The 14061-nt window shown below is 48.9% G+C and overlaps 1 protein-coding gene across 1 annotated transcript; it reads left to right on the top strand.

The window, feature by feature from the left end:
• The first annotated feature begins 2876 nt into the window (after positions 1–2876).
• Positions 2877–4967, top strand: SOX3 (SRY-box transcription factor 3). The gene has a single exon (XM_004065361.5). It carries the CDS (start codon positions 2887–2889, stop codon positions 4225–4227), a length of 1341 nt encoding a protein of 446 aa, XP_004065409.2. The 5' UTR covers positions 2877–2886; the 3' UTR covers positions 4228–4967.
• The last annotated feature ends 9094 nt before the right edge of the window (positions 4968–14061 follow it).

Below are 14061 nucleotides of genomic sequence, written 5' to 3'. Positions count from 1 at the left end.
CTGGGTGCAGGGTGCGCGTCGGAGACACTGGAGTTGGGGCTCCGCCAGCTGCCCTGCCTTCCCGCAGCCCCAGCCGGAACCGAGGCCTCCTGCGCTGTGGTACCTGTCGCGACACCTCTCCCGACCCTTAGCGAAGGTTGCGCCGCTGGGCTGGTGCCTAAGCCTGCGCTGCAGGTGGGCTAAGAACTGATTTATTTCCAGCCTTCCCCCATCTCCCCACGCCCGCAATGGTAACCTTGCTTGTCTATTGAAATGATAGCTTGTATTTAGAAAGTGTCCTGGCAAGAGTTTCCAAGGAAATCTGGCGTGGCTCTTACTTGAGAATGTGCAGATCACCCCAGAACCACCAGATACGGAGATTTTATGTATCTACCCCCCGAGAGGGAGCTGGCCTCAGCGAGAAGCCGGGAGAATTGGGAGAGTGTGCCTGGTCCTGGCAAAAGACTGCTGTAAATCTGGCAGGAGGATGTAGGGCAAAAATGAGCTCACCTAAGCCTCGGGCTAAGTGTAATCAAATGTCAGACAGCTGGGAGCAGTGACTAGTTTCCCCTGGTAATCTGCTGCGGGGAGGGTGTCGGCCCAGCACCGTATCCCCTGCCTTGGGAAATATGCAGCCCAGGCGCTGTCACTGCAACGTTTACTTGGGTCCTAAAACTTGGAAAGAAACCTGACATCTGTCAAGCTACTGGACGCCAGGCCGCGCGTCGGTTGGGTAGTTTCCTAGAACGCGCTTCACTTAGCAACAGCCTCCGGGGCCCAGAAAAGCCCAGAGAGGGCATGCGGGAAAGACGGCAGGAGGGCAGAGATATTGCACATTGGCTTCTGTAGGAGAGGATGGATTTGCCTAAGAAAGTTTGACCTTGTCGGCCACTTCTCCAAGAAAACAGGTGCAGGTAGGGATTGCCTAATCATTGTTTTCTGAGACGTACTTATCAGCTCACGTTCGCTGCGCGCGCGCACACACACACACACATACACACATACACACACATACACACACTATATCTACACACAGAAACCTTCCAGAGAGTTTACTTAAATTTAAAACCCTAAATCCGTATACCCATCCAGTTGACTGCAGCCCTTGGCTGCAGAATACTCAGATCAAGTGGAACACAAACTTAAGGGGCAAGTTTCCAGACCCCAAACTTCCGGGAGATGATGCCGACTGGGAGCCGGGATTCTTTTGCCAGAGGTCCGCCTGGCCGAGAGGGGGCTGGCCTGCCCTGAGCCTCCACTCCCCGCCCCCCGACCCCACTAACAAGCCGAAGAGGCGTACTTTTTAATTCGTGGAGAGAAAGGGGGAAGAGCCCAGCGTGCAGAAGTCCCGGGATCGCCTGGTCTTGCATTAACGCTAAGACGCTGGAAACCTGGGATTCCCCCCTGCACCCGCCACCCACTTAAGATTATGCTTTCCGTTTAGTTCCCCACCTTTCCACGGGGCTAGGGATGATGGGGGGGCAAGACCCCACACCGTATGGACACCTTATTTTAGTTTCTGCCAAATCTGCCGGGATGGCTTCTCATTCCCACTCGCTACCTCGGGCTGCTCCGAGAGTTTCAAACGCTGTGCCACTCGCTTCAGCTGGCAGTGGCGATTATCGGGGTTTCCTCTCCCCGCAGCCAGAGTTCCCGCGCCGCTAGTCTTTGGCAGATAACCCAACAAGCAAGTGAATGTCCCGCTCCGAATCTCAGGAAGTCTCTAAAACAATAAAAGAGACGGACGGAATCCGTTAGCAGAGCCTGCTCCCGGGGGAGGCGGGAGGCTGCGCGCCCAGAGTAGCGCTCAGCGGTCCCGGCAGGTGCGGGGGCAGTGGAGGGGGCTCGGCGGTTCGCCCGGAGGACGGCCTCGGCTCAGCTCCGGCCAACTTTCCCCCCTCCAAGAAACTTTTCTTTCACTCTGAGAGGCTCCGTGTTGCCATGAAAACGGATTTTCCAAGGGGCCCGACCCTCCCCCTCAGGGGCATCGGACTGGAAAAACCGAAATGGCCACAGAGCAGAGACAAAAAGGGGCCGCTAAGCGGGGGCCAGGATCGAGAGAGCGGAGGCCAGTTCACCCCCTACGTCCCACACATACTCTCCACACCACCTTGTGCGAGCGCCTCCGACAGGCTCAGGAGACGGGCGACTGACTGCTTGCCCGCCCTCCTGCAAACCCCCAAGAGCCTCATAGCCGAATGCATCCCGCAGTCCTGAAGCCTGTCTCCCATGCCCGGGCCCCTGACCCACGCTGCGTCCTGGACGCACTGGCCCTCCTAGAGAAAGATCTGGACAACCAGCGGCCAATTCCAGGGAGAGCTTCTTGGAGACGCAGCCAGGAGCACTTCCAATGAGCCTGGAGTCCCTAAGCCGGCCTGGGTAGCTGGTGGTGCCCTGCGTTCCTAGGGCTGGCAGCAGAAGCGGCCAGAAAACCTCCGTGCAGACAACGGGAAGCTTTGCGGGCTGGCCGGGGGATGGGGCGCCGGTCTGCCTTGACAGGGTTGCAAAGTTGTTTTCTAAATTCCGAAGGCGCCCCTCTGCCCCCTCCCCCCAATCTGCTTGCGTGCCCCCTCCCCCCTCCCCCCGTCACCTCCTCAGGTTTCGTTCTTTCAAACTTTTTGAAACCCTAATTGGTGGCCTCTGAGTGGGCCTCGTGTACTCCCGCCTCCTAAGTAACTCTTACCACGTCACTAGGCCAAAGAGGGGCGTGGGGTGAACGAAAGGGCTCCCCGAACTTTTTTTTTTCCAGCCAGGCCGAACGGGGGCTCGGTAATGATTGGCCAGGGCGCATCACTGCGAACCTGTCAATCACGGGTCCTCCGGGTTGCGAGGGGCGGACCAAGCCCCAACCCCGGGGGATCCGAGCAGGTATATAAGGGGCCCGGCTGGAGCCCAGGCAGACTGTGAATGCGACCTGTTCGAGAGAACGCATCAGGTGCGAGAAGCCCGCGGGTTCCTGCTGACTTGGCGCGGAGCATTTTGATAAGCCTACCCTTCCCGCCGGACTCGCTGGCCCACAGGCCCCCAAGCTCGGCTCCGACGGAGTCCCAGGGCCTTTTCACCGTGGCCGCTCCAGCCCCGGGAGCGCCTTCTCCTCCCGCAACGCTGGCGCACCTTCTTCCCGCCCCGGCAATGTACAGCCTTCTGGAGACTGAACTCAAGAACCCCGTAGGGACACCCACACAAGCGGCGGGCACCGGCGGCCCCGCAGCCCCGGGAGGCGCAGGCAAGAGTAGTGCGAACGCAGCCGGCGGCGCGAACTCGGGCGGCGGCAGCAGCGGTGGTGCGAGCGGAGGTGGCGGGGGTACAGATCAGGACCGTGTGAAACGGCCCATGAACGCCTTCATGGTATGGTCCCGCGGGCAGCGGCGCAAAATGGCCCTGGAGAACCCCAAGATGCACAATTCTGAGATCAGCAAGCGCTTGGGCGCCGACTGGAAACTGCTGACCGACGCCGAGAAGCGACCATTCATCGACGAGGCCAAGCGACTTCGCGCCGTGCACATGAAGGAGTATCCGGACTACAAGTACCGACCGCGCCGCAAGACCAAGACGCTGCTCAAGAAAGATAAGTACTCCCTGCCCAGCGGCCTCCTGCCTCCCGGTGCCGCTGCCGCCGCCGCCGCGGCCGCGGCCGCAGCCGCTGCCGCCAGCAGTCCGGTGGGCGTGGGCCAGCGCCTGGACACGTACACGCACGTGAACGGCTGGGCCAACGGCGCGTACTCGCTGGTGCAGGAGCAGCTGGGCTACGCGCAGCCCCCGAGCATGAGCAGCCCGCCGCCGCCGCCCGCGCTGCCGCCGATGCACCGCTACGACATGGCCGGCCTGCAGTACAGCCCAATGATGCCGCCCGGCGCTCAGAGCTACATGAACGTCGCTGCCGCGGCCGCCGCCGCCTCGGGCTACGGGGGCATGGCGCCCTCAGCCACAGCCGCCGCGGCCGCCGCCTACGGGCAGCAGCCCGCCACCGCCGCGGCCGCAGCTGCGGCCGCAGCCGCCATGAGCCTGGGCCCCATGGGCTCGGTAGTGAAGTCTGAGCCCAGCTCGCCGCCGCCCGCCATCGCATCGCACTCTCAGCGCGCGTGCCTCGGCGACCTGCGCGACATGATCAGCATGTACCTGCCACCCGGCGGGGACGCGGCCGACGCCGCCTCTCCGCTGCCCGGCGGTCGCCTGCACGGCGTGCACCAGCACTACCAGGGCGCCGGGACTGCAGTCAACGGAACGGTGCCGCTGACCCACATCTGAGCACCAGCCTGCGCTCGTCCACCCTTGTTCCCCACCCCCACCCCCACCCCCGCCCCGCACCCCCAAGTTGGGACGCCTTGTTTAGCTTTGCTTGCCTGGGACTGTTGCCTTGTACCGATGATGGGGAGGACTGAAAGTTTTGCTGTAGCTGTCGGGTTTTGTACAAAAGCAAAAATAAGTCAGGAGCAGCGAAAATGGGACTTCTAGAGAGCTCTCTTGCCCCACGCCGCTGCTCCTTCTTTCACCTTTGTAGGCTGGGAATCGCTGTGTTATTTGCAAAGAAAAAACAGCCCCCACTCCTCCTCCTGAGTTCCAGGGTTATTCTGTTACATTTGAAAATGTTGTCTTGTTAGTTTGCAGTTAGCCAAGGAGTGAATGGGAGAAACATAGTATCGGGTGAGGCCAGCTGGAGAACTGCAACGCCTACGCCCCCAGTCGTGTCGCGTCTGTTTTCCTCGTGGTTTTTTGGGGCGCTGACCGCTCCAAGCAGCGCGGCAGCTAAAGCCAATGTTAATTTATAGCCAGGTGTGCGTGTGTCTCCCGCCTCGCCGCCCCTGGCCGCGGGACAGCTTCTGTCCAGTCATGTTGAGTTGGTGATTTCTGCCGTGATCTGTTTGATATTTCTTCGCGCTAATGTGTTCAGATTTCGTTTGGGTAGTGGGGAGGGGCTACTTTGTTTCAGGTTTTTCAAGCTTTTACTCTTAATTCCTAAATGAGAGATCAATAAATTTTATAACCAACATGATGGAGTCCTGATAATTTTGCGGCCCTGAAACTTTTTTGCAGGTTGGGGAGGGACCAACACTAGGTTTTACAACTGAGATCCCATCCTAGGGGCGGGGTGGGACCTGGGGGGAGGCAAGCATAATCTGAAATGGTTTCCTTTTAACTACTGGTGATCCACCATACACCAGCTTCCAATATTCTCAACTGAAACTCGGAACAGAAAGCGGCTTGTCTTCTAGGAGCGTCTCCCGAGAGCGGGCACACAGTAGTAGCTAATGCGCAGAGCCCGCGGCCGCGCACTTGTTGATCGCAGTGAGCGTCTGCTGAAAGTGTCTGCTGCCGCAGCCACGCGAGGCGGGGCTGGAAAGGCGCGGCCGCTGAAACCGACCAAAAACGGGGCACTTTTACCTTTGTGCACTGGGGCGGGAAGACATTTGAGCCTAGCTGAAATATTTACAAAACGAAAACCCTTCGGAAATCTCGATGATCCTATTAAAAATAAATGGTTACAGGGATCCCCAGCAGGAAACAAATACATTTCAACCCTGGTAGCTGAACCGCCGGAGTCAACATTCAGCGCTGGAAGATTTGGTATTAAAAAGTACTCCTTAGATTTTCAAAGATCTCCGAAACTCCTCCCAGGCGTTTTGTTTTTAACATGTCAACTCAGTCCACCTATTTGTTTTCCAGAGAAGGCTCCTTTTCATCCAGAGTCTCGAGCCCGCTTTCTACTCCATCCCTCCTCCCCACTTTCCTCCAGTCCCTGACCCTTGGCCATTCCACTGTGCCCCCCGAAGGGCCTTTAGTTTCGCGCCCAGCCACACGGCCCCAGTGTATCTGTTTGGGGCCTAGGAAGAAAACAAATAGAACCAGTGTTTTTTTACCCCCTCCTCAGCTGTTTGAGGTGATTTCCTTAATCCCTTTAATCCTGTTACCTCGCTATCCCAGAATAACTAAACTCAGCCTTTCCAATAAGCTTGGCCTGGTGCACTGTTTTTATCCTCATCCACTACTGACCACAGGTTTCTTTGCTTGAGGTCCGCTGGGACCCTAGGCGACAGTCTCCCGTAAATTGGTCCGAATTCCACATTTCCAGCCGGCTTCCTTTGTGTGGGCCAGTCATTCACCTGCGGGCCGGGGAGGGCCTGGTGGGGGGGTGGGCAGGGGGCTTTCTGAGGCTTCGGGGGTCGTGCCCGCTTTTTACACATCACTGCGGATCCTGGAGGCTAAACCCACTCCGCCTCTTCAAGAAAGGTCGGGTCTCCCTGGGAAGGCAGCACCAGCCCCCTAAGACATTTCCACTGCCAACCCTCACCCCCCGCATTCCATCCCCCACTGTGCAGCATGGGGTGGGAGGGGGCCGGCGTTGATTTACAGACCCATATGCTTTGCCCTCCACCCAGTCCTCCTCCTGGTCCTGCCGCGCGTCCAGGCTCGGGTTCGGGTTCAGTCTTAGCCTTGGTACCACTCCCCCTTCTCCCAATCCCAGGGCCACAGACCTCGCGCCCCTCCCGGCTGGTTGGTGCTTCAATCCTTGCTGCTGTGATTGGAGCAAACCTGCAAGCTGCCTGGTCAGTGAGCCTCATCTCCCCTGGCCCCTCAACCCGGGTGCTCCAAAAACCCAGGGGCGAGAGGAAACTCTTTTGTCCTATCTATCCCCCCATCATATTTTTACCGTGTTTGGCCTTCAATAAAATACCTGTCCGTAGGTTACTCTGGGTTTCCAATTGCTAGCAATTGTGGACTCAAATTTGGTCTGAAATGACTCCAGGAAAGGGAGGGTAAAAACAAGCAATTCGCCCCCACTGTGGGAGGCGGTGCCAACAGGGGAATAAACTCTGACACTGCTTCTTTCGAAGAGTCCATTGTGCTGCTGCCTTCTTAGAAGTGCCAGGGTCACCCTTTCAGTGTGTCTCACATATCGCTCACTCTCTCTCTAAACATCCATGGCTTTGTGCTTCACTTTGTCTGATTTCCAAATTGCCTTTAAGAGAAAAGATTTCATCAATCAGCACATTAGGAGGATTTAAATACAGATGAAAAATGATTTTTGTTTTCTTTCCTTCAGCAATAGGGAAGAGAACGGAACCGAACTAGAATGAAACTTTCATCTTCTAGGCCAGAGTTTTCAAAATGGGGCCCCTCCCCCACTCCTCCCTACTCACGTCTATCAGGGCAACCGAACCTTAATCCATTTTATAGATTGGGGTTCTGATAAGGTTTAATTTGTAATAAGGGTTCTGCTGCTTAAACAGCAACAATAATGAAATCTGGTCAAACTCCAATTCCTCCTCCCTCCTCTTCCTTGTTTTACATAGGAGGAAACTGGCCCCAAAAGGGGAAATGACGGTGCTCAAGGTTGCGTAGCTGGTTCTACCGCGGCGCAGTGGAACCACACTCCCAGGCCTGGGAGGGTACTCTCTCCTCTGCCGGCCACAAAACCAAGAGATAAACCAGTGAAATCACAGCCCCAGCTGCCCCTCAAAGCCATAATCCAGCGGGGCCTCTAGAGAAAGGCAATTCCTGACACAGAGACACCTACTAGCCACCTCTTCGTGAATGATGTGATGTGGAAAGCATCAAGTCCTTACCGAGGGAAAATGGCTAGTCCATTTTTTAGCTTCTATGATAGGTGCAGAACTACTTTTTGGTGGGAATTACCCTAGGTAGAGTTTTGCTTTCCTATCTTCTGACTATACAACTTCCTTCATTAATCCCCCTTCTAGAAATCTAGGAGTGGGTGAGGGTGGGGGCTGAAGAAGCGCATCCAAAATGCAGCCAAAGATTTATAACAAAGATACTCATCACAGCCCTTCTTATGCAAAAAAGTTCCAAACAGACCAAATGTCCAACAAATGGAGAAAGGTTAGGTAAAATGTTTTAAAAAGTCTGCTTTGCAGACATGAAAATCGTTTACAGAGAAATTTTTAATGACACAGGGAAAAGCTTAAAGCACAAAGTGTGAACAGCGAGATACACAGAACTATATTCAGTGTATATGACCTTGACTATTTAAAAATAAGTATATTCGACTGGAGAAACATGCAAAAATGCAGGGTAGTGTTATGAATGCTGGTTAGTCATCCTTCTCATACTTTCCAATTTTCTCTAATAGGATTGCATTCCTGTTATCACTAGAAAAGGCAGGTTTAAAATATATTCTCTCCCTATCACAAATACAAAATTGTGTCTCCTTGTGAAAGAGAAAAGTTCAAGCCTTTCCTTCAGCTGTTTTGGGATGGGGAGGGGGCAGGGAGCCCCAGGAGCAGTAATCCTCTAGCTTTTCTCCAGGTTGGGGCCTGCAGTTAACACAAGCAGGACAAGCACACCAGAGCAACCCCCTGCCAATTCCCCTCCTCAGTAAGCAGGAGCAGGATCAGATTAGTGAGCGGCTCCGTCATTCTTCAGACCCACTCACTGGAGAAAAAGACCTCCTTGGGAGCCAAGCTGAACAGCCTGGGCTGCGGGGAGCTGGGGCCGCTGAGGAACCAGAAGGCGCTTAAATGCAGGGGCCCAATCAAACCTCACTGCCCTCTTGAGAAGGGGGCAGAGAGCAAGCCCAGGGGTGGGTTCCCAGGTCAGGCAGAGGAGAGGTTAGGTGAGCACCAACCAGCTGAGTGGAATACATACAACATGCTGTGTCTCTCCTTTCCATTGTCACCATCCTCATCCACACCACCACTGTCATTTCTTGTTGGACCTCTGCCATGGCCTTCTTCTACCTGTTCTCACTGCTTCTACTCTGCCCGCTTCAACCCATTTTCCCTAGAACATTCACTCCACTTGCCCAACATAAATCCTTTCATTGTTACTTTTTAAAGAACTTTCTGGTGGCTTCCTATTGATTGCTCTTTAAAAAATATCCCAACTCTCAAAAGCATTGCCTGATCCAGCTCTTACCTACCTCTCTGGGTTCAACTCCTTGGACCTCTTAGTCTTCCTTCGCTCAACCTCAGCCAGGATTCCTTTTGAGAAATGTTTGTTGAATAAATAGATTATGGTTTGTGTTAGTTTCATATCTCAACACATTTTAAAGTCTAGTAATTGTCTTAAATAAAGATTATTATGCACAGTACATATTTTATTTTTTGCATCTGTAGGATTTCCCCCAAATCCACACATCAAGCACAGATTTCCTAACAATTACATCTATTGACAAAAAGGCACGGTTTCTTTCTTGCCTCAGGGCTTTTGAACTTGCTATTTCCTCTGCCTAGAATGTTCTTTTCCAAGCTTCCTTCTCAAATAGTCCAGTGTCCTTCTGAACATCCCAGTTCAAGCATCACTTTTTTTTTTCATAGAGATGGGGCCTCACTATGTTGTCCAGGGTGGTCTTGAACTCCTAGGCTCAAGCAATCCTTCTGCCTCAGCTGCACAAAGTGCTGAAATTACAGGTGTGAGCCACCACACTCAGCCACTTTTTCTTTTCTTATTTTTGGAGAGACAGAATCTTGCTATGTGGCTCAGGCTGGTCTCCACCTCTTGGCCTCAAGCAGTCCTCCAACCTCAGCCTTCCAAAGTTTTGGGATTACAGGAATGAGGCACGATGCCTGGCCCTAGCACCACTTCTTTTAGAGAGGTTTTCATGGTGCCCTTCTTCAGAATAGGATGGATCTCCTTGTTATAAGCTGTTATAGCTCTGGGTGCCTTTCCGACACTGATTCCAGTGATCATTTTAATTTATTTGTATGATTCTGCCTCTTGTCTGCTTTCTAGTCTATAAGCTCCATGAAGGCAAAGACCGTGTCTACTCTTCACCAATACTTAGCACAATGCCTATTTTATAGGAGGCTCTCAGAATATTCATGAGTGTTTATTGCATGTTTAGGAATGGGTGCCCTGGGGACTTAAAGCCAATAGGATCAGTGAAAATCAAGATTGAGTTTATAATTTTTTGTCTCCATCTCTTACCAGCTGTGGGCTCCTGAGGACATCACTTACTCTGAGCCTCAATTTGTTGAAATGTCAAGTGGGGACAACAATGTGTCCAGTTTATTGTTAAGGATTCAATAAAAAACGGTGCTTTGAGAGCTAAGCACAGTGCCTGGCACACATCGTGCAGTATGTGTTAGTTATTATTATCTTTGTAAATTTTTTTTTAAAAAAACTTTTTTTTAGGAACAGGATCTCGCTATGTTGCCAGCCTAGAGTGCAGTGACTATTCACAGGTTCCATCATAGTACACTGCAGCTTCAAACTCCTGGGCTCAAGCAATCCTCCTGCCTCAGCCTCCTGAGTAGCTGGGACCACAGGCACATGCCACCACAGTTGGCTTATGTAACCTATTATGATCACTTTCTCAATAGCCTCTGTTGACCTTTCAGAAAAGAGGGAGTGTTCTCTGGTCAGATTGTGTACTTCCCACCATGAGTGATGCTTCTCATTGCTGAGGCTAGTTCTTGATGAAGAAGAAGGCACCATCAGTCTTCACCATTAATAATGAAAAGAAAGCCATACGACACCAAAAGCATAAACAGACACACAAAAATAAATAAATTGAACTTCATAAAAATTAAAAATGTTTTGCTTCAAAGAACACCATCGAGAAAGTGAAAAGACAACCTGCAGAATTGAAAAAAATATATGCAAATCATATATCTGATCAGGGGTTTATGTCTAGACTATATTAAAAACTCTTGAAACTAAATAATACAAACACAACCCAGTTAAAAAATGGGCAGAGGACTTGAGTAGACACTTTTTCCCAGGGAAAATGTACAAATGGACAATAAGCCCATGAAAAGATGCTAAACATCATTAGTCATCAGGGAAATGCATATCAAAACCACAATGAGATACCACTCACAAATAACATGGTTATTACAGTAATAATTTAAAAGTAGACAATAACAAGTGTTGCCAAAGATGTGGGAAAATTGGAATCTTTATTCAGTGCTAGTGAGAGTGCAAAACTCTTTGAAACAAGTCCAGCTGTACCTTAAAAGGTTCAGCATTGATTTACCATATGACCCAGCAATTCCACTCTAAGGAATAACCAAGAAAAATGAAAACATATTTTCACGCAAAAATCTGTAAACTAATGTTAGTAACAGCACTATTCATAATAGCCCAAAAGTAGAAACAATCTAAATGTCGATTACATGATTAATAGGTAAATAAAATTCAATATATCCATACAATGAATAGTATTCTGCAATGAAAAGAAATTGAGTACTCATATATACAGGGGCTAGGATCCACACACATCTTTCTTTGTTCTGTCAGCTGAGAGGACCTGGAAGCAGAGACATCCCAGTTACAATGAGTACACCTAGTGCCCAGATCTTAGTTTCTAATATCATTCTTCAATAAAAGGAACCAGGGATCTTTGGGAAAATGACTGATTCTAGGACTGGGGCCAGAAATATACAAAATAAGCCTGTTGCGTCTTGCAGTGATGGAAAGTAAGGGAAGGAAAAAGAGAGAGACAGAGAGAGAGAGAGAAATAGGGAGAGGGAGAGAGAAGACACATAAACTACAATGATGCTCTGTGTCAAAGGAACACAGTAGCCAACTAAAATAGCTCCCAGTGACCAAATTGGAACAATTTGAGCAACAAAATGAATAAAGCAGTATCGGATTATAACCTCAAGTATTAAAAAATGCATGTATCCACACTGATATAAATAAATAAGTAAATAAATAAATGAGAGGAGAGGAAGAGAGAAATCTGTGCAGAAGAAGTCAAAATAATTTATGTAGATACTCTGGACTCAGGGTAGTGGAGCACAACTCCCTATGCCTTAAGTGTGGGCTGCTCATAGTGAGTACCTTCCAAAACTGTATGGAAAACAGGCAAAAAGAATAACTGCAGTGGAGAAACCTGACAAACCCTATCAAATCCAGATTATCAAGGTCAACATCAACAGTCATAAATCATGTTGATAGCATGTAGCCTTGATATGATGTGATGAGAATGGCACTTTACCTCTGCAGTCTTCCTCCCCAAAACAATAATCCCAGTTGAATCATAAGAAAAGCATAAGACAAATTCTAATTGAGGGACATTCTACAAAACACCTGACCAGAAATCCTCAAAACTGTCAAGGTCATCAAAAAACAACAAAAGGCTAAGAAATAGCCACGAGTAGCCTAAGCAGACATGACTACTATTGTAATGTAAATGTATTATGGTATTCTGATAGGATCCTGGAAAAGAAAAAGGACTTTAGGGAAAACCTGAGGAAATCTGAATAAAGTATGGAGTTTATACAATAATAACACATCAGTATTGGTTCATTAATTATAACAAATGTACCACACTAACGTAAGATGTTAATTATAAGGGAAATGGGATATGGCATTATATGGGAACTCTCTGTACAATCTTCCCAATTTTTCTGTAATCCAAAACTGTTCTGAAAGGTAAAGTTTTTTCTTTATTTTTTTGAGACAGGATCTCCTTCTGTCACCCAGGGCGGAGGGCAGCGGCACGATCTCGGATCACTGTAACCTCCACCTCGCGGGTTCGAACAATTCTCCTGTCTCAGCCTGCCCGGTAGCTGAGACTAAAGGCATGCGCCACCACACCCAGCTAATTTTTGTATTTTTAGTAGATACGGGTTTTCGCCATGTTGGCCAGGCTGGTCTCGAATTCCTGGCCTCAAGTGATCTGCCCACCTCGCTCTCCCAAAGTGCTGGGATTACAGGTGTGAGCCACCATGGCCAGTCAAGTTGTTTTTTTGAAAAATAAATGATGAACATCAATGAACCTTGAAAACATTAACAAGTGAAAGAAGCCAACTGTAAAAGATTATATATTGTATGATTCAATTTGTATAAATATCCAGAAAAGGCACATCTATAGAAACAGAAATTAGATTAGTGCTTGCCTATGGCTGGAGGGGTTGGGAGGAAATAGAGAGTTACTGCTAATGTGTACAGGGTTTCTTTTTTGCATGGTGAAAATGTTCTAAAATTGATAGGGACGATGGTTGCACCACTTTGAATATTCTAAAACCCAATGAATTTTAAATTTTACATGGATGAATTTTATGGTATTAAATTATATATCAATAAAGTGGCTATTTGAATTTAAAAAAACACCTGGGGCTCTGGTGGCTGATACTAGGAGAGGTGTTTGAGAGAAAGCTGTCCAGTGCTAGGGGCTATTGTACTAACCAGCTGCTACCTCAAATCCAAATGCATTCTGCTAACCTAGTCTGTTAGAACAGGAAAAGTCCTCAGAAATAATCTAATCCAGCACTCTCACTTTACATACAGGGAAACTGAGGCCCAGAGAGACACAGGCATAACAAGGTCACATAGCTTGTTAATACCAGAGTCAATGAACCAGAGCTTGGGTATTCTCCCTCCCTGTTCAATGATTTTTACAACTACCCTCAACTTGCCTTTAATAAGGCTGAATGTGTTCTTTCCATCTCCACCAGAAACACCTTCTCAGTTTGAGGGTATATAGAAAAGGACAAAACATTCCCAAAAGAAAAACAAAGTAATCTTTTTAGTTACTAAAAGTCTAGAATTAGTTACTAAACATCTAGAATTCCAAAATGGGTTCTTGTGGTAGCAACTCTCCTCAAAAATTTTAAAAGTGAGAACTTCTGTATTAAATAAAATTTTCATTGACAAAAGGGTCCTATTTAAAGAAGTAATTAAGAGCTTGTTTCTTTTTGAAGCATGTATTCTCTATGAAAACGTCAATCAAATGTAACTGAAGTTTAAATTACCATGTTTATTTTACTCTTACATTTTATTAACTAATGATAAATATGCTTTTATATGTGGATCTTGACAATCCCTGATGAGCAAAAATAAAAAATGTATAATACTTATTAAACAGTATTCAAAACATTTAATGAACTTCAATTTTTATCTAAACATGAAACCTTCAAGGACTTTTGAAATATGTTAAAAAGCTCTGCTAATGCTCATGATTTATTTACTCTATAAACACTTTTGAGGCAACCTATATGTCAGGAAGTGTGCAACGATCTGGGAACAAAAGGAAGTCATGTGGCTCACAATGTAGGTTTGGAGAGAGAAGGTCAACAGGTCTCATTCTTGAGACAAAATGAAATGGGAACCATTCCATGGTAGAGCCAGGGTTCATGAGAGAGTCAAAGAAGGGGCTTCATGGAGAAGAGAATA

The sequence above is a fragment of the Gorilla gorilla genome, chromosome X, assembly GCF_029281585.2.
Source record: "Gorilla gorilla gorilla isolate KB3781 chromosome X, NHGRI_mGorGor1-v2.1_pri, whole genome shotgun sequence".
Lineage (NCBI taxonomy): Eukaryota > Metazoa > Chordata > Mammalia > Primates > Hominidae > Gorilla > Gorilla gorilla.
The sequence above is the reverse complement of the archived record's forward strand: the minus strand, read 5'-3'. Positions and strand labels throughout refer to the sequence as shown.